The sequence below is a fragment of the Petaurus breviceps genome, unplaced genomic scaffold (genome assembly GCF_028583685.1).
Source record: "Petaurus breviceps papuanus isolate PSGF00001 unplaced genomic scaffold, PetGlider_PUasm1.0 90845, whole genome shotgun sequence".
NCBI classification, from domain to species: Eukaryota; Metazoa; Chordata; class Mammalia; order Diprotodontia; family Petauridae; genus Petaurus; species Petaurus breviceps.
In genome coordinates, this window is record NW_027187359.1 from 7,823,885 (window position 1) to 7,851,196 (window position 27,312).

General features: G+C 46.0%; 3 protein-coding genes across 4 annotated transcripts in view; 2 read left to right on the forward strand and 1 right to left on the reverse strand.

Moving 5' to 3' along the window:
• The window catches only part of SLC5A6 (solute carrier family 5 member 6), an 11,787-nt gene extending 3,945 nt beyond the window's left edge, over positions 1 to 7,842 (reverse strand). Inside the window, 11 exon segments of the mRNA XM_069072061.1 lie at positions 5 to 36; positions 526 to 638; positions 1,139 to 1,227; positions 1,893 to 2,022; positions 2,203 to 2,343; positions 2,872 to 3,026; positions 3,186 to 3,253; positions 4,106 to 4,157; positions 4,687 to 4,752; positions 5,048 to 5,620; positions 6,314 to 7,842. Of these exon segments, the coding sequence (XP_068928162.1) occupies positions 5 to 36; positions 526 to 638; positions 1,139 to 1,227; positions 1,893 to 2,022; positions 2,203 to 2,343; positions 2,872 to 3,026; positions 3,186 to 3,253; positions 4,106 to 4,157; positions 4,687 to 4,752; positions 5,048 to 5,455 (1,254 nt within the window). The 5' untranslated portion in view covers positions 5,456 to 5,620; positions 6,314 to 7,842.
• A 2,810-nt stretch (positions 7,843 to 10,652) lies between these two features.
• Positions 10,653 to 16,995, forward strand: ATRAID (all-trans retinoic acid induced differentiation factor). The gene is made up of 7 exons (XM_069072059.1): positions 10,653 to 10,823; positions 12,860 to 12,981; positions 14,490 to 14,561; positions 15,785 to 15,856; positions 15,938 to 16,059; positions 16,354 to 16,451; positions 16,692 to 16,995. The coding sequence occupies exons 1-7, from the start codon at positions 10,725 to 10,727 to the stop codon at positions 16,794 to 16,796; spliced, it is 690 nt and encodes a 229-aa protein (XP_068928160.1). The 5' UTR covers positions 10,653 to 10,724; the 3' UTR covers positions 16,797 to 16,995.
• A 222-nt stretch (positions 16,996 to 17,217) lies between these two features.
• Positions 17,218 to 27,312, forward strand: part of CAD (carbamoyl-phosphate synthetase 2, aspartate transcarbamylase, and dihydroorotase) — a 32,504-nt gene continuing 22,409 nt past the window's right edge. For both annotated transcript variants that reach the window (XM_069072062.1, XM_069072063.1), the window contains exons 1-15: positions 17,218 to 17,487; positions 17,643 to 17,782; positions 21,474 to 21,603; positions 21,892 to 22,034; positions 22,622 to 22,763; positions 22,917 to 23,088; positions 23,322 to 23,507; positions 23,656 to 23,759; positions 24,137 to 24,282; positions 24,559 to 24,690; positions 24,801 to 25,034; positions 25,145 to 25,366; positions 25,593 to 25,781; positions 26,371 to 26,495; positions 26,640 to 26,770. In XM_069072062.1, coding sequence (XP_068928163.1) covers positions 17,406 to 17,487; positions 17,643 to 17,782; positions 21,474 to 21,603; positions 21,892 to 22,034; positions 22,622 to 22,763; positions 22,917 to 23,088; positions 23,322 to 23,507; positions 23,656 to 23,759; positions 24,137 to 24,282; positions 24,559 to 24,690; positions 24,801 to 25,034; positions 25,145 to 25,366; positions 25,593 to 25,781; positions 26,371 to 26,495; positions 26,640 to 26,770 — 2,278 coding nt within the window. In that variant the 5' untranslated portion in view covers positions 17,218 to 17,405. The remainder of the gene's footprint in view (positions 17,488 to 17,642; positions 17,783 to 21,473; positions 21,604 to 21,891; positions 22,035 to 22,621; positions 22,764 to 22,916; positions 23,089 to 23,321; positions 23,508 to 23,655; positions 23,760 to 24,136; positions 24,283 to 24,558; positions 24,691 to 24,800; positions 25,035 to 25,144; positions 25,367 to 25,592; positions 25,782 to 26,370; positions 26,496 to 26,639; positions 26,771 to 27,312) is intronic.

A 27,312-nucleotide genomic window follows, 5' to 3' on the forward strand; every position in this document is an offset into this window, starting at 1 on the left:
AGGCCATTCCCAGACATAACAGGCCATAGAATACAGCTAGGGGAGGAGAAAGGAAGAATACAAAGAGATGAATCCTAATATGGAAGGAAGGAGGAAGAAGCAGGACTCGTCTTCCTCTCCCTGCCTCCTTTTAAAGTCTATAATTCTATCACAGTCCCAGGTTCTCCTACCCAAGAGTCCCTTTACCCTCTCAGGGGAGCTGGGGGCTTCTCCTGCTCACAGATATAAGAGGGGCTTTATATTCTAAGCACTGAATGAACTATGTCCCTCACTCCAGATAAAGAAGCCAGCTCAGTCTGATCTAGGAACAAGTGCTTAGCAAAAGTAAAATCACAATGGTAATGATGAATTTGGAAGTGACAAAAATACAAAAGGGCCAATTCAATTTAATCCAACAAGCATTTATTAATAATTTACTATGTGTCAGAGCTTAGAGATATGAAAAAAAAAAAACCTCAGCCTTTGTCCTCTTGCTCTCAAGAAGCTTATGAGTTACTAGGGCGAAGGAATATAGGAAGAACTTACCAAGAGCCTTGGAAATCAAGGTGGCACGATTCTCTGAGATTTCGGGGAAGTGGGGTCGGATCAGATCTTCTATGGTGACTGTTGCAAGTGAATTGAAAGCTGAGGAGATAGTGCTAAAAAGCAAGGTGAAGACAGAGGTTTGCTTTGGCTCCAAGGCTGAGCAGGGAAGTTTTTGCACTAAGTGACTAGTTGTAGTGCAGGGGACTTGGGGCAAGGTTGTGAGAATGTTATAGGAGAGCTGTCACCACAGTCAACAGCCTGAACAGCCTTCTGCTCCGGATCAAGGAAAAACCAACAACAGCCAGCTTTCTTTCTGGCTGGCGGAGCTCAAGGATAAATTCTGTTAAAGGGTCTTCTTTTCAGGGAATGGCTTGGTGTAACAGAAAAAGCTCTCCATGAAAAAAGAGTGGACGCCTTCTGGAAGGCAGCCTTCCTATTTGGTCTGCATGGACAATGGAATCTTTTGTCAAAGCTGGGGGACACAAATAAAGCTGGGCTATGAAGTACTCCACATACTGGGATTCCCTCTTAGGGCAAGCAGGACCAGGTCCTCAACTGTTAGGACCCAAGGAGCATCATTAACTCTGTAGGGAAAATCAGCCAAAGACCTTACCTGAGAGAACCACTGAAGAGACAGGCAACAAAGAGGCCAGGTAAGCCAGGCAGTTCCCCCAGGACATCCATCACAAAGTATAGGACCATCTGTAGACAGAGCAGTACATTCAATGATCTAACTCTCCCTGAGATATTATCATGATATTCCAGCTCAAGGCATCCAGGAAAGCCAGGTCATCCCAATCCTGGAATGCAGCAGGACTAGGGAAAAGCTGAATGTGTGTGTGTGTATGTATGTTTGGGGGTGGGGGAAGCAGTTCTTAGGAGTGACTAGTGTGCTGTGGGATATGGGAATGTTGCCTGTATGAATGTTTCACCATACTAGGCCTTAGTAGCATGGTCAAGAGGAGGAAGGAGTTCTGGATTTAGAGTTAGAGGGCCTGGTGTTAAGCCCCGGACCCCACTCTGCTAGGTGCTGAGAGACTAAAATGATTAAGATAGAGTGCTTGCTCTCACACAGGCAGGGAGCAGAACTGGCACAAGGTCTAACACATAGCGAGCTGTCAATACATTCACTAACTGCACAGAAATGTTGCAATGGAAAAGGTCCTGGATTTGGAATCAAAAGACCTGTGTTTGAATCCCAGGTTCTGCCACTTCCTAGCAAGTTACTTAACCTAAATTTCCTTATCTGTGTGGGGTATACAAAGTCCCTGCCCTCAAGGAACTTATATTCTACTGCCATGAAGAGTGCCATGTGTTCCACCGTTATTCTTATGGCAGTGCAGGACAATGCCCTACAGAAAGTTCACCTGGTCAGAGGAGACTTGAGCTTGCTCCAGTGCTAGGGGGTTGTCGAGGTAATAGACAAACATGACGAGACCAATGAGGCAGCCAATGCAGAGTGTCACCTGCTGGCAGGGGAATACGGCATAGCAGGAACTGCAAGAGAAGCCAGGGTGGGGACACATGTCACAGAGTGCTGGGACACAACAACCCAAGTCTCCAGGAGAGTCCAGAACAGGGACTCTCTGGGGTGGGGCTGACATCCTAGGGACAACCATTCCAACAGCCTCCCCTAGAATCCCTCCTCTCCCATCTCTCCCTTTTCCTTCAACTCACAGAATGGCAGTCTTTTCACTGCGGGAGCTGAGGTAGCGCTGTACCTGGGCCTGGTTTACACCATATAAGGAGAGGATCATAAAGATTCCCCCAAAAGCCAGAGTCCAGAAGGTGTGCCGCACAAAAGGGTCTGGATTTAGGCTGCAACAGAATAACCAGTCACCTTATGATGGGTCCCTGGATAGAGACTCCCTGCCCTCCTTTGAGAAGGTATCAGAGGGAAAGCAAGACTGGGGCCAACCTGGGAGGGTGGGCAGGAGAGAGAGGGAAGAATTGAGGGAGGACACCCAAAGTTTAAAGAACTACATAAGTGCTGGATGCACTAAGTGGAAAATCCCAGAGGGCTGTGAAAGATAATGTTTTAATTAAGTAAAATAAGTCCTTATGCTTCTCCCTAAAACTCTGAAAGTCCTATATGTATGTGCTAAGGATGACCCTCAAATCATACCACACTTTACTACTTGTGTAAAATCCTGGCCCCCCCATACACTTCCAATGCCTCAAGGACCGGCTGTTGTCTCCCTTTCTTTTTTTCAATTATCAAGACTCCTTCTTGTCTTACCATTCCACCCAGTGCTTAGAGAAACTGCCTTCTGGATATATGTCTGAGGTCAGGTCACAAGTTCCCACATGTTACAGCTGCCTTGTTGGGAGCAGGGGAGTACTCACTCAATCCCAGAGATCTGGCCATGCTGTGAAGCTACATCCCAAACACGCCCCAAGCCGCCCACCTTGGCAGCCCCAACGATGACAACAGCTAGCTGCCCCAGGAACATGACCACTGCCTGGAACACATCTGTCCAAATGACTGCTTTCAGCCCACCCTGCAGAAGAAAAGGAGATAGACCTTATAGAGTTCTTCTCCATAACATCTGGAATCCAGGCCTTTCCTCCTGGTGGCATGTTGCTGGTATCCTTTCAGAATCACTTCTACCTTTGCTACCCACTCCACCCCATCCTACCACATTCCTCAGGGCACTTACCAGACTAGTATAGATAGTACACACAATGCCTAGAGTCAGCACTGAGCCCCACAGATCAAAGCCTGTCACTGTAAGCAGATAACAAAGTAAATTCTCACTGGGGGGAGGGAGGTTCCTAGATACAATTTATTTTTATTTAAGTATTTTTATTTTTAAAACCCCTATATGTATGGTATACATATATTTTTGTTTTTACATAACCTTCATTTTTTGAAATATATCCCTCCACTCCTTTCTGCCCTACTCTTGTAATAGAGTAAGAAAAAAGGTAGCTCAGTAGTCAGCATTGTCTGACAGTATGTGTAATATGCCATACCCATAGTTCCCCCACTGCTACAAAGAAAAGGGGAGATATTTTCTTAATTCTTTTCTAGAACCAAGGTTGGTTGTCATAACTGGAGTGTGTTCAGTTTTTTGTTCATTCCTCAGCGACAATTTAATTCACTTAAAAAACTTTTCAAGGGGTAGCCAGGTGGTGCAGTGAGTAAGAGCGCCGGCCCCAGCGTCAGGAGACTCAGGATCGGTTCCGGCCTCAGATACTTGGCACCCACACAAAATAACTGGCTGTGTAATCTTGAGCAAGTTACTTAACCCCAATTGCTTTAAAAAAGAACAACACTTTTCAAATGCAGACTAAGAGAGAAACTTTAGTGAAGCATCAATGCATGTCAGTCTAAATCCAGAGTGTATAATTTGTTAGCTTTAAAGTACTTTAATAATAACATCAAAAGCTGTTTATTAACCAGTTTAGATTTAGTGATAAATTAACAAATTTCTAGTCACCTGAACAGTTATTTCTCTCATATAAATCAGTCCAAAGGGCCTGGAAAGTTTCTACACTGATTCTTATTTGGAAAGCTCTAACATCCCTCATTTTTGGGACATCCTGCCAGACCTATACAGGGGCCTTGACATTTTACCTGCATTGAGTGCCAAGGCTGGGGCATAAAGAACAACACCCATGTAGATCACCTGTTGGGGGAAGGAAGGAGGAAAAAGGAAGAGAGAAAAGGGGAGAGAGTCAGAGAATAAGAACAAGTGGGAAGGGGAGAGAGAACTGTTTCAGCTCCAATATCCCACATTGCTCCCTTGTACCCAAGTATACTGCTCTTTCTCTATGTCTTCTTCTAGTCCTTGGTTTGTCCCTACAGACCCTCTTCTGGGCTTAAGAAGGTTTCAGAGTCTAGGGCATAGTGATATGTGTTTATCTATGTGTATACACACACACACACACATACTTTGTGCCAGTGGAGGCAAATGAGGGCAGGATTATGTTAATTTCCTATGTGTTCCTCTTTGCCTTATTCATTCCATATCCTCTTTTTAAAAAAATTACTGATGCTCTTAAAAAAAAAATCACTGATATTACTCCAACAACTCAAAATAATAGGACCCTTCCTTGTAACAAAATACAGTCAAGTAAAACAAATGAACACACTGGCCAGATGTGAAAAACATATGCCTCACTCCATACCTAACTTCCTATACTTTTCCTACTTACCATCTGAAAGATGAAAGTTAGGGTTCCACATAGTCGCACAGCCTTACTGAATCGAAGCTCCAGGTACTAGAATATGTCAGAGCGAAGAGAATCATGTCACAGTCTGGGTCTCTCCACCTTCTCCCAAGTCCCACATCTCTGACCTCAAGCTGTTTATGGAGGTACAGAGGGCAAGAAGTAGGAGGGAAAATCTTTGCTCCATCACAGAGCAGAGCTTAGGAATTCTACCCTAATCCCTTCATCATTTTCAAGCTCTTCTCTTATGGAATAGAAAAAAACCCTGGGATATATGAGTCTGAAAAGCCCACCACTGCTCGTCCTCCCTTCCTCCCCATCCCTGTAGAGTCTCCTTTCCACCCACCTCATAAGCACTGGAGATGTTCAGTCGGTAGAAGATGGGTATGAAGATATGGGCAGACACCATCAGACCTGGGAGGTAGGAGCAGCCTAGGAACCAATACTCAGTGCCAGAACGGTAGATCTCCCCAGGGACTCCTAGGACGGCCACAGCTGATTGAAAGGTGGCAAGTAGAGATAGTGCCACAGGCAGGGAGCCCATGCTACGATGAGCCAACAGGAACTGGCGGACTGTGTTCTGGCCCCTGCCTCGACGTGCATAGAACAGCCCGATTGCAAGCGATAACACCAACAACAGTACACATACTCCATAGTCCACAAGGGTGAAGTGGGATAGGGTTGTTGGAGGGGTTGCCGTCAAAGGGATTATGGTGGATGGACTTACCCCCGAATAGAATTCTCTGATGCCCATGCCCTGTACCTCGGTATCCCTCACAGATTCTGCAATGCTCTCCAGCCGTGCAAAGGCAAAAGATGAACTTCAACTACAACCTGGTGCCCAATCACTCTCCTCACTGTTCTCCTCCTCTGCCAGGGGGCATGGTAGAAGCCAAGATGTCAAAAGAATCAGGGAATCCTGTCAAGGGAACTCATACCAAGTCAGAGCCAGATTCTTCCTACTCTCACATCCACTCCCCATGGTGCTTCCCATGCCTGAAGCCAGCCAATTCAGCCTTGGACTATAGAAGGATCTGAAAGCAGACAGATATGTCTCTAGTACAGGTTAGGGAAGGATGGAGTAGGGCAGAAAGCCAGCACAGAGATAGGAGAAGAGACATCAAGACCTGCCTAGGGACTACAGATCTGTTCAAATTCAAACCCCTTAGGGTCAACATTCCAACAACTAGAGTCAACACAGCACAGAACCAATAACTACAGTTCACCAAGCCAGTACAGAACAGTCTGGCGCCAGAGCCCAGCAGGAATGTAAGATTAATCATTTTGTTGTTTCAATCATTACTTCTGGTCAAGAGCTCCCAAATCCTCACTGTCCTTCTTGGCAGCTTTGCTGTCTCTTCTCAGGATCCTCCTGAAGTAACCTCAAAGTCCTAGAAATTCTCTGCTGCTGATTCTCCTGAGGCTACTACAAAAGCTATTCTTTACATCCCCAGTTACAAACAATATGGTACTCCTTCCTCCAAACCCTCCCAGAACTATTTCCCTAGCAGAAACACCTGGTGCTGGTGAAGCTGAGGGGCTAAGAATTAGAGAAAGAAAGAAGATCAAGGGAAAGTAAACAGGACAACGGCCTTCCGGGAGGTAAACACACCTGGAGATGAGATCTCCTACAGAAGCTGCTGCTTGGCTGATTAAGAGTTGTCAAGCTTCCTATGGGTGGAGTACTGACTAGGACTAAGGGTCTAATCTTTTAAATCCATTGAGGTGGGGCCAGGGATGAGGGCGTGAACAAATTCCTTTAACTAATGATTAAGTTCTATTATACCCTTTCATAGAATAAATTGTCAAAGTCTCAATTCCTAGGATACCTTGGGAGTAGTGACCCTTATGGCCACAAAATTAAACCAAGACTGGAGAGGCTGAGGAGTGGGTGAATATCAGAGGGAATGCCAGGGCTTCAGAAACATTCCTAGAGAGCTTAGGCTTCTCATGGGGCACCACTTGGCACTGTGCCAAAAGGAGCCTGGGAGTAAAAGGGGAACAGGCTGAAGGAAAAAATGTTTCTTTAATCCCACATGCTATTCCAGACTGCAGTCAGCATGAGGAGCTCTGCCTCTGGAAACTTCTATGTCTGCTCCAGGGGAGAACAAACAATTCAGGGGAAACAAATGACAGTCAGTACCATTTATTCTGAACGAAAAACAGGGGAGAAGCGAGGAAAGAGCTAGAACTCTTTTTTTTTTTTAAGCAATTGGGGTTAAGTAACTTGCTCAAGGTTACACAGCCAGGTGTTTCTGAGTAGGTGCTAAGTGTCTGAGCCTGGGATTCGGGTCATCTCGACACTGGGGCTGGTGCTCTTACTTGCTGTGCTACCTGGCTGCCCAAGAGCTAGAACTCTTAAGGGGAAGCTAAGAAGTGCTCGTGTTGTTACTTTGACCTTCTAACTTCTACTGCCAGAATGGGCAGTCAGTTACCCTAGAAACAGAGTTTAGCTTTCAGGCCATCTAGAGACTGATTAACATACTTTATGTTTTTCTCCCTCCCCAGTCTAATTCTCCCCTTTAGGCTTCCCTTCTTCTCCCTAAGGAGACAGCCTTCCACCCACAATGATCACATGAACAAATCTAATCAGAGTCTGACTTTACAAAGTTCTGCCTTGACCTGTGAAACTCCCAAAAACAAGGTGGAAGGCAACTCACATCTGATGAATCTGGGGAAGCACATGCTCTGTATTAATCATAAGCTCAATAGAGCTTCATGTAGACTACTTCCCAACTGTTTCTGATTGGGACCCTGTCATTTGACACAAAGATGTCCTTGACATTATTGCAACATTCTGTGTTTCCTCCCTCCCTCCCTCTTCCTCAGTATTATGGTGAGGGTGGAGGTAATCATAACTGTGGCAAAAATAAGATGAAAGATGGCTGATGGGTAGTTGAATGTCCTATGAATCCGGTGACTTGGAATCTAGTTCCAGCACTACCACTAAGTGATGAACTTTGGGCAAATTACTTCATCTCAAAGGGCCTCAGTTTCCTCATATATAAAATGAGGAAGGTCTAATATTATGTGCTTCTGGGTAGGCAAATACTTGGACTGATGAAGTACTAGGTGACCTTCCCAAATGTGTATTAGGTTTTAAAAAGCTAGGAAATTCTGTCCTAAAAACTAGAGATAAAGAACACTCACAGGTAGGGTCAGCTTCACAAGTAGGGAGAATAGTGGTGTGAAGACACAAAGCACACAGATGTCCTGCTCTAAAATATTTCTTCTAATCCTTGTCACGATGTGCCTGTTTTTCCTTTGGGTTTAAAAAGGAAAAAAGGATTTTCAGTTTTCAAGAATCCCCTTTTAAAATTCAGATACCTCCAATGTCTTAGAAATGAACTGTTCTAAGCTTGCTGAGAGGCCTTGTTTCTATGAGACAGATGCAAGATGGGTGCCCTTGGCAGGCAGGTAACCTAAGTACTGACTTCTAGTCTCACATCTCCAACTGCATCTTGAATAGCTCTAATTGAATGTGCCATAGACATCTTAAACTCAACCTATCCAACACTGAACTAATTATCTTTCTCTCCAAGCCTTCCCTTTTTCCTAATTTTCCTATTACTGTTAGTGCCTGCCTATAGGCACCTGCCACAAATCTCCCAGTTCATCCTCCACTCAGTTAATCAAAATGATCTCAATGTGTAGGTCTGACCATGTCACCATCCTATTAAATGAACTCCAGTGGTTCCCTATTACCTCCAGGATCAAATAATAATAATAAAATAATAATAACTAACATACATACAGTGCTTACTATGTGTCAGGCCTTGTGCTAAGTGCTTTAGAATTACTATTTCATTTGAACCTCAGGACAACCTTGGGAGGCAGGTGCTAATATTATCCCCATTTTACAGCTGAGGAAACTGAGGCAAACAAGGGTTAAGTGATTTGCCCAGGGTGACAGCTAGTAAATGTCTGAGGCTGGATATAAATGCAGGTCTTCCTGACTTTAGGTCTAGCACTCTATCCACTGCACCACCTACCTGCCCCTAAATCCAGTTTGGCTTTTAAAACCAGTCACAACTTAGCCCCTTCCTAACTTTCCCATCTTCATATATGCATACCTTACTCCCTTCCTCCTACTCTGTGATCCAGTGACACTGGATTCCTTCATGTTCCTTGAACAAGCATGCCATTTCCTGAGCATATTTTCACTGGCTGTCCCCTAAGCCTAGAACTCTCTCTCCTCAACTTTATCTCCTGGCTTTCCTGGATTACTTCAAGTGCCAGCTAAATACCACTTACTGCAAAAAACCTTACCTAACTACCACTCCCCTACTTAAAGCAAGTGCCCCTTTCTCTATGATTACCTCAAATTCTGTATGTAGCTTTTTGTACATAGTTTTCATGTTGTCTTCCCCATTAACTGTGAGCACCTTGAGAGTAAGGAACATTTTCTGCTTTTCTTTGTACTCCTAGTGCTTAGTACAGAACTTGACACACAGTAGGTGCTTAATAAATAAATGCCTGTTGGCTGATAGTCAAAAAGTACTCAAATAAATCATCTTAATCACAATTTTAACAAAAACATCCTACTGCCTGATTACTCTTTTCTGAGCAAGAAACTGCCAAAAACCCTTTGAAAGGTCAGTGTCTTCATCTTCCTAGCATAGCCCCCTCCTTATCCTCTTTTACAGTTTTAGAGTTGACATTAGAAAACAACTAATCCAACCCCTCACATATTACAAAAAAAAACCTAGACCCAGAGATTAGTGGTTTGCTCAAGGTCACAAAGCAGCAAAGTTGGGAATACGTATGGCCCAGGTCATGACTCAGACTTGTATGGTGTCTCTACATGCCTTACCTCCTTTGCTTAAGCCAAGGCTAATAAGTCCCCTCCATCTCTTTCCAGTTCTTCGTCATTTACTTTTCTGTGATTAAAGAAAGGGCAGATCCGGACATCCAAAGGTCTTTTCTCTACCTTTGCCTGACTGCTCCTCCTTCCTTTTTCAGCAGAGCCGTCCTCATTTCTACCTCTCCCCCAACTGCTCCCACCACCACCACCTCTCTTTTCTCTTCTTTCTCTATTGGTTACTACTCACCTACTCTTTCTCTCTGTCTCCCCCCGGCCCCCCTTTCGCTCGAAATCTCTAGGTGGGGGGGAGTCCTTGTTTCTGAGGAGTAAGCTCGAGCCACTCACTCCCCCACTGAGGACACTGATCCCGGATTTCGCAAAAAGAACCCTTCCCAAAAATATTATTTTTAAAATTTTTTTTTCAAAAATGTTTTTAAAAATTATAAAAAATTTAAAATAAGGAATCCTCCCCCTATCTAATCCCAAGGTTGGGAGGCTCAGTCCTACGTCCTTCTTTCTCTCCCTCTACTGCTGGCTTACCTTTGCCCAACAGACTCTTCACTTACTTGGCTCCAAATCATAATGCTCTTCTACTACCAGCAGAGATAGTATCTCTACCTTCTCAGACCCGCCCCCACCCCACCCACGCCTGCTCCACTGCCAGCTACCCCTGGCCTCCTGCAGCACACGTGGGTTCCCCGAATGGGGTTACTCCGAGCAGGGAGCGCGAGGGCTGATGACGCCACTGTCATGCGTTCGCAGCTGCGCCTCCTAATTGGAGCAAATGCGGCTCACGGAGGTGCTACGCCCACCGCGTTAACTGAGGGAACTTACAAGCGGGAAGTCGAGGACTTACAGGGACCCCAGGTTGTCGCCGAGTGCGCGACCAGGGGACTGCGAGTCAGGGAGCCTCCGAACCTGCGAAAGAACCGGCCGGGGCCCCAGGCAAAGATGGGAGAGGGAAGGAGGTCTGCCTCCCTGAGGGACCCGGGAAAGGAAACCCTAAAAAGACCGTGGAGCAACTCGAGAGCTGGGGGCGGGAAGCTCGCCAACAAAGAAAGAGCATCTCCTAAAAGTCCTCGGGGCGCTGGCGAAACTTTTTTCAGAGAGACCAATCGACTGTCGGGGGTGGGGGGAGCCAACGTCGCGGCGACGCGCCCGCGTAGTCTCCCCCACATGATGGCTGACGTCACGCGCTAAGGGAAGAGGGAGAAAAAAAATGGCTCCCGTGGGCTTGGGCCCGACTGTGGGCTGGTTATCCAGGGCTGTACCCCTTCTCCTGGCTCTGAGCGCGGGAAGGGCCCCGGCGCTGCCCGAGGTACTGAAGAGGGTGTCGGTGGGGTCGGGGAAAGTGGGAAAAAGGGTTGACGGGCCCCCCTTGCCTGGCCGCTGCCAGCGCCGCCCGCTTCCTCTGGGTCGAGGCAGACGCCCGGGTCCCCGTGCCAGCCCGGGGCGCCTGGCCCTGCCCGGCCCTCCGGCCACCCTCTCCTGGACCCACCCCCTTCCCGTCCCATATCCCAGCGATTCGGACATGAACTAAAGTGTTAGAAAAGTATCAGCCTAAGCATTCCGCGGAAGGAGTCAAGGGGCTGGTGTGTGTGTAGGACGACAGGATAATTATCCTATTGGGGAACACCTCATAAAATTAAGAACCCCGGCCTGGGGATTCGTCTGGGTTGGAACTCCTGGTGTGGAAATCCCCTCAGCCGATGCAGATGGGCAGCTTTAGTTTGAGAGCTACCTGGGGGAGGGGGGGGGCAGAGATTGAAGGGATTTGCCCCAGAGTCACGTATCCAGTATGTCAGCAGAAGAACTTGAACCCAGGTTTTTCTGACTTTATCCTACTAATGAGCCATACTCTTAAAGGTCAGTTCAAATATCTGTTACAGGTTGTACAATTAATTATAAATGTCAGCTACTATCATTAGTTATAAGGGAGCTTGGAACTGAAAGGCAGGATATGATCATTTATATTGTGAAACTCTTTAGTATCTCATTTTATTCTCACAAAAACCCGGTTGGTAGATGTTACTGTTATCTCCATTTTACAAATGATGAGATTGAGACAGGTCAGGTGACATGCCCAGGGTCACACACATGGTAAGTGTCTAAGGCCAGTATTTGAACACAGGTGTAACAGATTTGGGATCTCCTGCTATATCCACTGCATTATCTAGCAGTCTCAAGTCACTCACACTGAAGTAGCTGTGTGACCTTGGGCAAGTTACTTTCATTCTTTAGCTTTTAGCATCTTAGATGTAGAGCTAGAAGGGACCTCAGAGTCCATGTAGTACAACTCCTTCATTTTACAGATGGGGAAACCGAGGCCCAGGGACTTAAGAGTATTTTATACTTAGATTTTGAACTCTGGTCCTTGGACTGCAGAGGCAATGCTCTCTCTACTGTATGGTCTTAGTTGCCGTGGGGATTGTGGGGACAGGGGACAGACACAGATATTTAAGTGACCCAGAGTCACATCCAGGATATCTCTAGTTCCCTGTAAATCTGAGGTTGAGAGGTGGAGGAGATGGGAGGAAATGATCTCCAAAAATCACTTTCTAACATTCTGTGAGTGTGAGCTAGCTAACACAGCTATTACTAGTTTAACATTTGCTAAAATGTCACTTTCTTTATCCTTTCTGCCATTTTAAGGGTCAACTCATACCCTACATGAACAAACTCCCGCTTATAATGCAATCTAAAATTATAGGATGTTGCCAATGTTGAGGTGTTGTAAAAATCTTTCATGTCTCGACAAATCAATGGGACAGGTTTGTATATATAAATTACTGTACTTAAATAAGTTTTAGTAAATAAATGCTTTTGAATGGTGATCTGCAAGTGGGTGATGAGCTTTTTCTAACAGATTGAGGTTGAGAAAGAGTAGAGAGTAGCAGCTGGAAGGATATTACCCAATGGAAGAATTGATTGCTAACACAAAAGAAAGGGAAAAAAGAGGAATACATTTTTCTACAAAACAAACACTAGGGAGGAGTGGGTAGAGCCTCTTTCACTTATTTTTTTTGGAGGGCAATTGGGCTTAACTGACTTGCCCAAGGTCACATGGCTAGTATTTGTGTTAAGTGTCTGAGGCCGCATTTGAACTTAGGTCCTCCTGACTCCAGGGCAGGTGCTTTATTCACTGTGCCACCTAGCCACCCTGGGTAGAGCCTCTTTCAAAGAATCTGGTGTGTGATATTAACTTTTCTATGTTGAATGAAGAGGTGATGCAATCTCATTGTCCCTTTGTAAGGTAGGAATTTGCCCCATTATAAACTAAGAATTTGGTGGTCAGTTAGCACTACTCTGACCATTTCTTTTTCTTGTCTGTTCCTGACCTTACATGTCCTGAAGGTATGCAAATATTGTCCAGGGCCTGCACATCACACGTCAGAGGTTGACCATTACTGTAATCGGACACAAGAGTTTAAAATGAGAGCACGTTGCTGTCTGACCAAACAGGGCACCATTGTGGGGTAAGGAAGAGGAATGGGCTGTGTGGTTATATACAACCATGTGATTTGAAACATCATCTTTGATTCTCAGAACACAAACCTACAGATACATGGTCCTTACACGTTTTAATCCTCATGCCATTTTGGCTAGGGAAAGCCCTATGGACCACCTCTCCCATTTGACTCTACATAACTGCCGCACAAAAAAAAAGTTATACCTTTTTCCTAACTAGATAGTTGTTTAGTCTTTTCAGTCTTCTCTGATTTTGGATTTTCTTGGCAGAGATACCAGAGTGGTTTGCCATTTTACAGATAAAGAAAATGAGGTGTTACATGTATATCCCCAATTACTTGCTAAACTTTTCATAGAATTGCTTCAAATACCCAGTCTAAAGGTGTCCTAATTATTTTGAATCCTCCCTCAACTTTGCCCCCAGTAAGTCACCAAGTCCATTCTGCCTTCATTCTGTCTCTTATCTGTTTCAGTCCATTACTCTCCATTCCCACAGCATCATCATAATCTAGCCTTGACTGCAAGTATTTTTATTGTCTCCTAATTGGTCTTTTCTTCTTTCAGTTTTTCTATCCTGTTTATTTTGTTGCCAGGTCAACTTTGAGATTCCCCATGCCAACAGAATAAAGCATAAACTCTTGAGTGTGGCATTCTGGACGCAAGCTTTCTTTCTAACAATTGCTTTGTGATGTGAATCTGGCTGTAGCACATTCATCTCCTTGCTCATGCTTTTCTTTCTTCCCATAATATTGTCCATACTTTTCTGTACCCATCCTAGCTAGTCTTATCTCTTTCATGAAGCCTTCAGTGATCATTCTAGCCCATCCTGATCCCTCTGATCTTCTGTAGCTTTGTAACACATGATATCAGATGCTTCCTTGTGACATTGTTATATTGTTCTTAAATGCCCAAGTAATTTTTCTAATTGTTTTTTGTGTCTTGTTCTTGTCCTCTCCCTCCAATAGATTGTAACCTCTTTGAGGTCAGTGTTCTTTGTTTACATCTGCCAGTGTATAGTACTTTTACATAGCAATGCACAGCGCATGGTAGGCTCTCAATACATGTTTGTTGAATATAAGAGATATTGAGGGAAAAACAAGACTAGAGCACAGTCTCAAACACTGAGGATTTTGCAGTTTAGTGGACATTCACATCTGTATTTGAGGAAAAACAAAAACTTAGATTTTTATACAACTTGCATTTTGTACCATCCTGCAATGAGCCACCAGTATTCTGGTGACAGAATTGAGACACTTTTTCTAGATAAGTAGCACAGAACCCTCTCCTTATTTTCTAATAGACACAAATATTCTGACAGGTTGGTCCCAGATAGGTAAAGATTAAGATGGAGCACAGCACCTGGGGTCTGCTGTCTGCACAGCTGGTCTGCAAAAAATGATGGCCAGCTGGAAAAGGAGACAAAAAAGACAGGTGGCAAAACAGTTATGCTGGTGGGAAGAAAAAGTGGTGGATGGGGCAAGAGGGACAGGATTGCACTGACCTTCTCTTCTTTTAGATTAGATCTTCAGAACTGTTCCCTAAAAGAACTGGACCCGCTCTTTGCTGAGGCACATTCTGCCATTGTTCTGTAAGTGCTCTCAGGGTCCTCCTTCCCAGAGGACATAAGTATAGAGGGGTGAAGAGCTGGATCACTAGGGAGGGAGGCCTTCCAGGAGAAATGTGGGGGTCCTTCAATCTGGACAGTCTTGCATAAGCAATGGGCGCTGAGAGATATGTGTGTGACAATTAAAAAGGTTCGAAAGATGTAGTTTGGGGTAATCACTTTATTAATAAGGTTTCTTAATAAAAGGATGGTCATTTGGTAGTCTCTCTTTTTTATTTTTTTGCTTTTTGGAGGGCAGTTGGGGTTAAGTGACTTGCCCAAGGTCACACACCTAGTTTTTGTGTTAAGTGTCTGAGGCCACATTTGAACTTGGGTCCTACTGACTCCAGGGCCAGTGCTCTATTCACTGCGAGACCTAGTTGCCCCAGCAGTCTCTCTTAGGCCAAAGACCCCTAATGGCTGTGGGGGTCACAGTTTATATGCCTTTTGAAGTTTCCTGAGGGTTGCCTTGTTTAACACAATGGGAGGTGGGCTGTCTTGGAATATGTGACTTAGGTCACTCAAATCTTGGTCAAAGAGACATCAGTTTCCATGTCATCTGTCTTGATAATAGGGAGAATCAACATTTTTTTCAAGCCTTTCTGAACAAACACAATGAGTAGGGACACACCCATTAGCCAAAACTTAGGGTTTCTTTCTTTTTTTTTTTAAGAATTTTTTTAGGGGCAGCCAGATAGCACAGCGAGTAAGAGCACCAGCTCCAGTGTTGAAAAGACCTGGAGATCGAATCCCGGGCTCAGACACTTAGCACCCACCCAGAAACACCTGGCTGTGTAACCCTGAGCAAGTTACTTAACCCCAATTGCTTAGGGGCGGCCAGGTGGCTCAGCTAGTAAGAGCACCTGCTCCAGTGTCGGGATGACCTGGGGATCAAATCTGGGCTCAGATACTCAGCACCACACCCAGAAATAACTGGCCGTGTAACCTTGAGCAAGTTACTTAACCCCGATTGCTTTAAAAAAAAAAAAGAATTTTTTTACTGTCTGATTAGATCTTGACCTGGTTCAATCTCTAAGAGATACTTCCCATACTGGTTGATTTCTGGATGAGGAAGTAGAAAAGGGGAAAAACCTTGATCCTAATCCAATAATTATTAAATAGAAGAGAGCAATATTTATTTCTCACAAATGGAATCAGGGAACTTCCCTAGGTAAGGCATAGTAACAGTGGATATTTTTGATTTGCAGGGACCTACAAGCAAACCCCCTCCTGAATATATCTACCTCAATCTTCCGTAACTTCACAGAACTCCAAATGCTGTGAGTAGAATGAAGCAGGAAACATATAATGAGATCAGCAACATCTGATTGCATGGCATGACAATCGTATGTTATGTTCAGGGTACTGCCGCTGAACATTGACTGTCCTGGAGGGTATCATGCCTGGGATAATATCACCTGTGGTATTGACAGCTGTACCTGTCAGGGGCAAAGAAGTCCATGCAATAGCTCTGTGGAGCCAGGTACGACTTTTCACTTCCATGCTTCCAGGAACTGCCTCACTTCCCTTAGACTCTACCTTTTGAACAAGGGAAAGTAGTCCCTGACTTTAATTAGCATCCATGTTTTCAGGAGCTTTCTTATATTTCACAGACCTTCACCCCATGTGGATAAGGACATAATCAGTCTCATCCTTTCTATTGTTGCTCCTGGCCTGGAAAGCAGTTTGAAGGATTTGGGGTTGGAATAGAAGTATGGGTAGCCTTGACTACCTAATGAATCTGTCATTAATATACTGTGGTTTTCTCCTGCTGCAGTTTTGTGCCCAGAGAATGCATATTGCGTCCCAGATGGTCCAGGCCTCTTTCAGTGCCTTTGTACTAGTGGCTTCCATGGCTACAAGTGTCTACGTGAGGTGAAGAGTGGGATATGAACCAACTTGGAATGAGAAAATTTACTGATCAGTATTCAGCCAGAGGATGTAGGATGTGGGAAGTGGGTTTGGGACCTGCAGTCATTTGGAATTGATTGGATGAAGAGGGAGCCTCCAGGGGAGAACTGCCCTTTAGGGAGGTGTGCTTGGGTGGAGGGGGAATGACAAAATATATATCTCTGTAAGGCTCTGCTGACACTTGTTCCTCATGGCATGTTACAGGGTTCCTTCCCACTCCTCATGTTCTCTGGAATCCTGGGCACTACCACATTTTGCATCTCCATCTTACTCTGGGGGACCCAGCTTCGAAAAATCAAAGCCTCCTGAACCAAGTCTTCATTCGGACCTAAAAATCGAATAAGCTCTTATGTGGGCACAGCTCAGGCCTTAAAACCCGCAGTATTGAGAAGTAGGGGGCCGAGAGAGCTAGAATCCACAGGTGGTCTGGCTGGTTCTGGACCAGACTTGAAGTTAGAAATGTTTTTAGGGATGTTTGCGCCTAATAAAATCCCCCCTTTTACGGAAAGGTGTTGTGTGTGTGTTTCTGCGGTGCACTGCGTGAGGCTGCAGTAAGAAAATTACTCCCCTTCGGCTCTTCCAAAAGCCGAAAGCAGGCCTGCCAGGCAGGGTGAGTTAAATCAGTTGCATCTCTCCCCGGACCTTAGCGGATTTGGTGACGCAACGTTACAGCGCACCACTTGGCCCCACCCCCCTTGCGTCCCCTCGGCCCCGCCCCTGACGTGGTTTGGTGGCGCCGTCTCAGCCTGAGCTCCCGCCACCCGAGAGTGAGACGAAGAGCAGAGACCGGCTCGGCCACCTCCGCCGCCGTGAGCCACGTGGAAAGCCGGCGCGCCGCCCCGTTCCCCTGACCCGCTCCGCACGTGGTCCCCGCCAGACTGCCACCTGCGCTCTCCTAGGTGGCACGGCTCCGGCTGCATGGCGGCGCTGGTGTTGGAGGACGGGTCGGTCCTGCGGGGCCAGCCCTTTGGCGCGGCCATATGCGCCGCCGGGGAAGTGGGTAAGCCGCCTCCCCCCCCCCCCCCCCCCCCCCCCGGGCTCAGGCTCCCCAGGCCTTTTCCCTTCCTCGGCCCCGGGCGGGACCCACCATCTTCCCCACGTTGGTGCCTTAGCCACTGCAGGTGGCTGAAAGCTGCTCCCACCTTCTTCTCCCAGTGTTCCAGACTGGCATGGTGGGCTACCCGGAGGCCCTCACCGACCCTTCCTACAAAGCCCAGATCCTGGTCCTGACATATCCGCTCGTGGGGAACTATGGCATCCCCCCAGACGAAGAGGACGAGTTCAGCCTCAGCCAGGTACAGGGCCCTCACCAGTCTTTCCCACCCAAGCCTTTCTGCTTGCCCCAGCCATCGCCTTTTGCAGAGAGTATGTTGCAGTTTACGTGGGGAGGGTCAGGATGTGCTGGTCTCCTGCTTGCCTTCGTGCCGCAGCCCGGACTGGTAGAAAGGAAGATCTAGAGAGAAAGGGTTTAGTCCCCTTCCCCGCTCCCCACTCCCATACACGTGTAAACACGATCTCTACCCCCTTCTGGTCAGTTAGGAAGCATTTATTGAGTTCCTTTCATGTGCTGTAGGAAGGAGACCATCTGGAGCCCTAAGGACTCTGGCATCTGTAACTTGGTGACCCTACTGTGATGCTGCTAATAAGGACAGTTAGTTTGGTGTCAGTACAGTCTGCCATAACTTGAACCTATCTTCAAGGATGTTGCCACACCCATCTTGACTTAAAATATTTATAGATTGCCTATGAATATGATACTCCTGCTGGGTGCTTCCTGAAGGAAGGAAGGAATGGGAAGATGATTCCTTTAACATTGTCTTATCTGACTTTCCTGTAGTACTTTTTAAGTTTAAAAAACAACTTTATTTGATCTTCAAGATATTACCATGAGGTTGGTAGGGCAGCTATCAGACCTATTTTTCAGATAAAGGAAATGTGGTCTAAAAATACTGTCATTTGTTCAAAATCACATAGTTAATCAGGTCTACTGAATCTATATTCAGTCTTCTTCCCACTATATCTTGGAGCTGAGATAACTCAGCTTCCTGTAAGCTAACTTTGCTGTTGTAGGTCCCAGGTAGGTTTGAGCCAGGGCCCCTCACACCTCCTGGCATTTGCTGGCTGCCCTTGCCCTTGGCTTTCATCCTCCTCATCTGCCCTCATGACAGCATCCTCTACATCTACCAGGAGTACACCTCCCTCACAGGTCTAGCTACTTGACAAGGTTCTGGCCCCTAACTCTTTTCCAGACTCCCAGTCACTTCCCAAATATCTACTATCACTTTCTTCCCCAAGAGTTTACCATTAGGTCACATTTTCACAAAATTCAAACTTTCCCCATAGGAACCCAGGAGTCCCACTTTCAACCCCTGCCTTCAGGACCCAGGTGTCCTTTCCCTCTGCCCCCAGCTCCTGGTTAGTGAATTGATTGTTCTGCCTTCAGACCCGGGCCCATGTAAGACTCCACAAGCTCTTACCTTTTTGCCCCCAGAAGCCTTCCTTGGATGTAGGAACCAAAGCTCTTGCCTGGCCCCCTTATCTGGACCTGTGGCTCTTGGGTTATTTCCTTACTAGATCCCAGATATTTGGCTCCCAGTCTCAGCTTCCCTTTAGGGATTTTAAGCCTAAACTCTACCAGAGGGTCCCAAGAGTCCTCCCCATCTTCTGGTTAGACCTCAGGATTCAGTCATTCTGTTTTTTCCAGGTTCAGTTGCCCACCTGAAACACTGCTGACATTTAAGTGTTCTTGTTTCCTTTACCCAGGCCTCCAGCTTCCCTTCACCCTCTTTCTTTCAGAGCTCTCAGGCCCCCTGCCCCAGTGCGTTCAATCCCAGACTAGATTTTTGACCCCCAGCTTCACCAGTTGAAGAGAGATCTCTGACTCGGAAGCCATTGAGACTCTTGACTGGTCTCATCCCATCTGAGATCCCAAAGCCCCTTCGGTCTCTTGGGTCTCTATAGGAGGATGTGGGAGGGAAAGGGGTAGGAATGAGTGGGTGAGACCATCTTCATTTTTCTATACAATCCCATCAAAGTAAACTTATTCCTTGCCCTGCCCTCTGTTTACATATACTCCTTCTAACTGCCCCTAAGTTCAGAAACCCTGAAGGTCTTCCCCTTCCAGATTTTTTGGTTTGTTTTTTGTATTTGATTAGGTTAAAGAGCCCATTCTTAGTCTCTTTTCTTATCTGGCCTTAATTAACTGAATGGGTTGTTGCCTCACTATCAAACTGAGACCTTAAGACTTTAGCTTAAGAAAGCCCAGATCTCCCACTGTATCTAGGGTCATCTCCAGTAGTCTTGATCTGTATCTTGCCCCTGGACCCTGATGACTTCGGAAGAGAAAGTGAGGCCAGTGACTTTGCACAGCTCTCCCAGCCCAGAACAACATTGCATGCCAGAACAACACCTTCCTGCTATCTTGGTCCTCTTTGCAAATGAAGGACAAACAACAGTCCCCCCAATATTCTGGCCTCTAGGAACTTTTTGTAGTATAGTAGGGCAAAATAAATAGTGGTAATGATCATTGATAATTTTACAGTGTTTTGAGACTTGCAAAGCATTTTATATATAATACCTAATTTGATTTATAAATAACCAATATAGGGCAGCATGATTGCCATAAGAGAGGTTCAGAGTTGTTTGGGAGTTTAGAAGAACATATATAAGGATCAGGAGAGCCTTCATTTAGCATTTGAGCTAAACATCTAAAGGGTGGAGACAAATACAGGTGGCAGAGGCCAGTCCGATGAAGGGAGTATTCTGAGTGAAGGCTTAAAGGCAGGAAATTATTTGAGCATCAGAAGTGTGGTTTAACTGGAGCATAAGCTGTAGTAGGTGACTTGGTTAGAATGATAGATTGGACCCAGAGGGGCTGAAAGGCCTTGAGAGCCAGGCTTCAGAGTTTGGATTGAAATTGGATATGGAATGAATGGAATAAGTAATAGAATGAATAAATAAACTGTTGTGACCTCAGTTATATAGTTAAGTGGATAGAGCCCTGGACCTGGAATCAGGAAGATCTGAGTTCAGAGGTGGCCTCAGACACAGCTTTGTGACCCAGGGCAAGTCACAGCCTGTTTACCTTAGTCCACTGGAGAAGGAAATGGCAAACCACTCCAGTATCTTTGCCAAGAAAACACTATGGACTTCTATATGCTATGGTCCACAGGGTCACAAAGAGTTGGACACAACTAAACAACTAAACAATTGAAGTTTGTATGAACAGGAGAGTAACTTTAGGAAGATTCTTGTTATTAGCAGTGAATACAATAGAATGGTGAGGGAGAGGAGCTGAGTGGGAAAGATAGAAGGTAGAATGACTAATTACAGAGCTCTTATATTTGCTTAAAGCCAAAGGTGCTAAGGGCCTGTTTCTAGTACTTTTCTGACCAGTAATTCCTTTAGGAGTCATGAGAGTTTTTGGTTACCCTTCAAAACAAGCTATAACTGATTCCAGACCAGCCTTCCTCATCTCTTCTTTCTTTCTGCTTTTTTCTAGCATAATTTTTCTTTCCAGCCAGAAAAGCCTACTCTCTGCTTTTTTTTGAAGGTTTCTTTTTTCACTTGGGGATGTCCTCCTTTTTTTGCCTAATCTCTTTTTCCTGGAACGGGCTCCCAGTTTTCTTTTGTAAAGTCCCCTCCATCCTTAAAAGAAGGCCTTTGGCTTTTCCATAAAACATTCTACTGTTAAGCAGTGCCTGTTGTGTCTTTTTCAGTCCCAAGTGAGCTAAATGTTTCTCTTTTCGATATTTCATTTCAGTGCACATTTACTTGTTGGCAGTTTTATTTCTCACATCGTCTTAGAAATCATAAGCAGCTCTAAGGCAAAGAACTCTTAACACCTCTGAATGATGCCATTTTTTCCACAGTGCTTAGGCACCATACTAAATGCCATACAGTGTTCTGTGAGTGGTAGTGGTACCGGTAGCAGACTAGGAAGGTTGTAGCCCCCGGGATCTTTCTCACTCACTCTTTCTTTTGCAGTGGTTTGAGTCATCGGGTATTCATGTGGCAGGACTGGTGGTGGGAGAATGCTGCTCTACACCCAGCCACTGGAGTGCCACCCGAACCTTGCACCAGTGGCTGGAGGAGCATGGTATACCTGGTCTTCAAGGTACTACAGGGGAAAGTTGGGGGGGAGTGGGCAGAGAGCATAGTATGCTGGAGTTGGGGAGAACCAAGAGCTGCTGTTAGGGGGAAGGTGAGATAAAGTTGGGTTGGAGATCAGAGCCTGTTATAATAGGATTGGGAATGGAGGCTAGCGGCCTGGGACTGTGGAAGACAAGGTTGTCTGTTCTCCTGGGGCAGGCCCTGATCTAGGACTTGGATCCCTATGGAAATAGTTGTGTGATGCTGAAGTCTAATCTCTCTGTTAAGCTTGATTCATCTCCTGGTCTAACAGGAGTCGATACAAGGGAACTGACGAAGAAGTTGAGGGAACAGGGATCACTTCTGGGAAAGCTGGTGCAAGATGGGATAGAACCTTCATCCCTGCCATTTTTGGATCCCAATGCGCGAGCTCTTGTGCCTGAGGTTTCCATTAAGGTATGGACCTTGGGTGATGGGATGGAGCTGGGGTGTCACCAGGGCTAACTGTGCATCAGTTGTGCTTTAACAATTGTCCAGAGGGGCGGCTAGTGAACAGAGTGGCAAAGTGAACAGAGCACCAGCCCTGAAGTCAGGAGGACCTGAGTTAAAATCCAGCCTCAGATACTTAACTAGCTATGTGACCTTGGGCAAGTCACATAACCCCAATTGCCCTCCAAAAAAGCAACAGCGACAACAAGGAAAAACCAAACGTCCAGAAAACAGCAAGGAGGATTTTCTCCCTTCATCAGGTTTCCTTAGAACACTTAGAAGTCACGTAGTTCAGTCCATCTCCTTGAAGGCTGGGGCTATTTTGTCTTGGTATTTCCATCACCTTGCACATAGTAAATACGTTAGGTTTTTTTTTACATACTATATTCATGTTGAAAAGTAAAATAGATTGAATTTTTTAAAAGTACAATTGCTTACAGGTGGGTCTTGAACAAGGAGTAACTTTTTTTTAATTTGAAGGTTGGAGAGGTGTGAGGTAGTGGGGAGAGGAGGACAGTTGTTAAAATGCTATACCTTACCTTTTCTACCCTCAGGAACCAAAGGTATACAATGCAGGGGGATGCCCACGGATTCTTGCCCTGGATTGTGGGCTAAAATACAGTCAGATCCGATGCCTGTGTCAGCGTGGAGCTGAGGTCACTGTAGTGCCCTGGGACTACAAATTAGACAGCCAGGGTGAGTGGGGCAAGTGACCAGGAATCATTGACAGTAGCCAGAGTTGGTAGAAACAAAGATGCAGGGGATTGAGGGGTTCTGCCCTAGGGAAGAATGAAAGAGTTATTCTAGCTGTAGTATCTTTGTTGATGCCATATCTTCTGCTCCTACCAGAATATGAGGGTCTGTTCCTAAGTAATGGTCCTGGGGACCCTGCTTCTTGCCCCACTGTGGTTTCTGCACTGAGCCATGTCCTTTCTGAGCCCAACCCCCGACCTGTCTTTGGTATCTGCTTGGGTCATCAATTGTTGGCCTTAGCCATCGGGGCCAAGACTTACAAGATGAGGTGAGAAATTTGTTGGGATGGGGAGAGAGGGTGTATGTTAAGGGGCTAAGACCCCCTAGGATGAGGAATGAGGGTCCTGAGGTTTAGTGCCAGTAGAGAAGGGCTTTGGAATGCTTGGGGAGGGGTGAAAATAACACATGACCCGGCAAGGTGAGACACCTTTAAATGTAGGGGAAGTTATGAGTTAGTATTTGTAGAAGGGGAGAAAATGTACTGTCTAATTTCTCCTTTAGGTATGGCAATCGTGGCCATAACCAGCCATGCCTGCTGAAGGGCTCTGGACGGTGCTTCTTAACATCCCAAAATCATGGATTTGCAGTGGAAACAGAATCTCTGCCACCAGGCTGGACTCCCCTCTTCACAAATGCCAATGACCATTCCAATGAAGGCATTGTACATGAGACCCTGCCCTTCTTCAGGTGGGGGCCAGAAGAGGGCCTGGCTGGCATCTGTGTCTGGGCACTGCTCCAACAAAGGAGCCTTCACCCAGGCTGGGGGTTGAGGGTGGTGATGAAGCTAGACTGGCAATACCAGAAGCTATAATAATGGTGGTGTGCCACTCTACAGCGTCCAGTTCCACCCCGAGCACCGAGCTGGCCCCTCTGATATGGAGTTGCTTTTTGACATCTTCCTGGAGACCGTGAAGGAGAACAGGGCTGGGGGCAAGACAGGTGGGGGGCTTGAGTGGGACACGGTTGGGATCCTAAAGGCAGACAAGATTGGAGGGGGGTGGCACTGGGATGGGAATAAGGTGGGTGTGACTAAGGAAACTGGTATGGTTTGAAGGTTCTGGGGCTAAGCCACAAAATGATTTAATTTTTTCCCCTAGTGGAAAAAGTACTAGGCTGGAAGTAAGGAAACCTGGGTTCTACTCCTTGCTATTCTATTATTAACTTAACTCTATGATTCTGGGCAAAGTCCCTTTTGTTTTATCTTTCAGGGCCTTAGTTTTTTCATCAATAAAAATTAGGAGATTGAAATAGATAATCTCTATAGTTCTTTTCAGCTTTAAGTTTTTGTGACTAATTTTGTTCTTACCTTTTTATAGTTCATGAAAGGCTAATGGAGCGACTTTGTCCCTCTGGTACTCCTACCCCGGGAGACAGGCCTCCATTTCCCCGAAAGGTGCTGATCCTGGGTTCAGGGGGCCTATCCATTGGCCAGGCTGGAGAGTTTGATTACTCTGGCTCTCAGGTTAGGCTCACCTTCATTCTTTCCTTCCTCTTGTGTCTGTTTGTTACTCCCTGCCCCCCTGTTCACCTAGTGGTGGACTAAAAGTCTAAGAAGAAAGGGCCTGAGATGTGAGTGTTCTTTTGGGATGAAGGTGACCCATAGATTTGGAAACGGGTAGGTAGATAAGTGAGGATGAGTCAGAAGGGAATGGTACTAGGCGTTGTTAGGGAGCAGTTGAAGATTGGTACAAAGATAGTTTGGCATCTGGGTGGTGATGAACACTTACTATAATTTCAGGCTATCAAGGCTCTAAAGGAGGAAAATATTCAAACGCTGCTCATCAATCCTAATATTGCCACAGTACAAACTTCCCAGGGACTGGCTGACAAAGTCTACTTCTTGCCTATTACTCCTCATTATGTGACCCAGGTATTATCCACAGAAGGCAGTGGTGGCAGTGGTGAGATGGTTATTGCTTTGGGATTTGGATCTTTCATATCCCTTGCCTGTCAATACACTTTGCCCCTCTTCCCTCTCAGGTCATTCGTAATGAGCGTCCAGATGGTGTGTTACTGACATTTGGAGGCCAGACAGCACTAAACTGTGGTGTGGAGCTGACTAAAGCTGGGGTTCTGGCCCGATATGGAGTACGAGTCCTAGGCACCCCGGTGGAGACAATTGAGCTGACTGAGGATCGGCGCGCTTTTGCAGCAAGGATGGCAGAGATTGAGGAGTATGTGGCCCCCAGCGAGGCTGCAAACTCCTTGGAACAGGTATAGTGGGACCAGGATTGGTCCCCATGGTCCTTTCCCTCTTTACTTTGGGTGTGGAGGAGAGGGGAGCTTCAGCACTGTTACCTATGTCTTTCCTTTTCTTGCTTTAGGCACAAGCAGCTGCAGAACGATTGGGGTACCCAGTCCTGGTACGAGCTGCCTTTGCCCTGGGAGGCCTTGGCTCTGGCTTTGCCTCCAGCAGAGAGGAGCTTTCCTCTCTGGTGGCCCCAGCCTTTGCTCATACCAGCCAAGTGCTGGTGGACAAGTCCCTCAAGGGATGGAAAGAAATAGAGTATGAAGTGGTGAGAGATGCCTACGGCAACTGTGTCACGGTAAGTTGTATCAGGGGAGGGATCCTCATCAATTCTGGACAGTCCTTAGGGCAGTAAAGTTAAGGGGAGATGATGGGAAACCTTTAGGTATTGAAGGGGCAGGGCTAAAACTTTTAAATTGTGTCCCTGGGACCAGAAACAGGGGAGAGACCCTCAGAAAGGATCCTAGCCTTGATTACAAATGCTGTTTTTACAGTGGCCTTTAGTGCAACTTCTCCCTTCCTAGGTCTGTAACATGGAGAACTTAGACCCACTGGGCATTCATACTGGTGAATCTATAGTTGTGGCCCCAAGCCAGACACTAAATGACAGGGAATACCAGCTGCTGCGTCAAACTGCTATCAAGGTGACCCAACATCTGGGCATCGTTGGGGAGTGCAATGTACAATATGCCTTGAACCCTGAGTCTGAACAGGTAAAAGACCCTAAGCCCCTCTGTCTAAGAACTTTCTGTGCTCAACCTCTCACCCAGCCACCCAAACCCAACTCTCCTGAGGGTTTTACTGTTTTTGTCATTTGTCATTGACAACCAATTGTCATTGGTTTTACGCCCTCTCTCCTCTCCCCGCGCCACCTCCCATGACCCTCAAACTGGAAAGCCATTGAGGCCCAAAGAAATGGGGGGGGGGGCTGAGACCCCTGAGTCCTGTTGCTGGGACATGTTGGTTGCCTCCTTTTTCAGGGGGGACTTTGCTCCCTCTTTCACTCAGCGAGGACATTGACTCCTTTTTTTTTTTTGCCTTTTTGGAGGGCAGTTGGAGTTAAGTAACTTGCCCAAGGTTACATGGTTAGTTTTTTTGTGTGTGGGTGTTAAGTGTCTGAGGATGGAATGGACCTCGGGTCCTCCTGACTCCGGGGCCACCCAGGCACCCCAATGATTCCTCTTTCTTAACCCTTCCATATTCTAATCAGGCAGAAAAAGAACCCCATGAGCTCCCTAGGCAGTGAGACCCTGCGCTTCTGGTAGGACTCATGATTTCTTCCTTTCCCCTCTACTTTTGCAGTACTATATCATTGAAGTGAATGCACGACTGTCTCGAAGTTCAGCTCTTGCCAGTAAGGCCACTGGCTATCCTCTGGCCTACGTAGCAGCCAAGCTAGCTTTGGGCATCTCCCTTCCTGAACTCAGGTAGGAGGTGTAGAGGGAGGGATTTGAGTAGGATGGAGGACAGGACTGGAAGGATGCTGTCCTCTTGGACAGAGAAGGGTTATGGGACTAACAAAGGGTATCACATTTTCTCTCCTTACCTCTCCCTTGGCCATTGCTTCTCAGGAACTCAGTAACTGGGGGTACAGCTGCCTTTGAGCCCAGCCTGGATTACTGCGTGGTTAAGGTCCCTCGCTGGGATCTCAGCAAGTTCCTGCGTGTTAGCACACAAATTGGAAGCTGCATGAAGAGTGTTGGTGAGAAACCAAAATCCCCCTTTACTATTAAGTATCTATTTTATCAGGAAACCTTAGGATAACCCTTAGGTACCCCAGCCTCAGAATACCCTTTTATCGTCTGTGTTGGCATTTTCATAAAGAATATGTCTTATGTTCCTCACATGTGGATGTACTTCTCTGTCTTCTCCAAGGAGCAGTAGCAATTCAAGAAATTCTGTAGGAACCCTTCTCCTCTAGAGAAAGTTGCTAAACTTAGGTGATGTCAGAAAGGAAGATCAGAAACAAGGGTACTCCACAATACTTGTAATTAAATTTAATTAACTAAAGCCAGGATAGTCAAGAGACTTGGCTTAACTTTTAATAGCATATGTTTTTTGATCATTCACAATACCAATGTCTCATTTTCTTGTGTGTTGTGCTGTTTTAAAACAAAAGAGACCTTGTTAACAAAACTGTGATCAATATAGCAGGTGAAGATCAGGGAAATAGTGGATTTTGCCAGACTGAAATGATTTTGAGTAATTTTGGGTAAATAGCAGTTGAAATGGTAATTTTGGAAA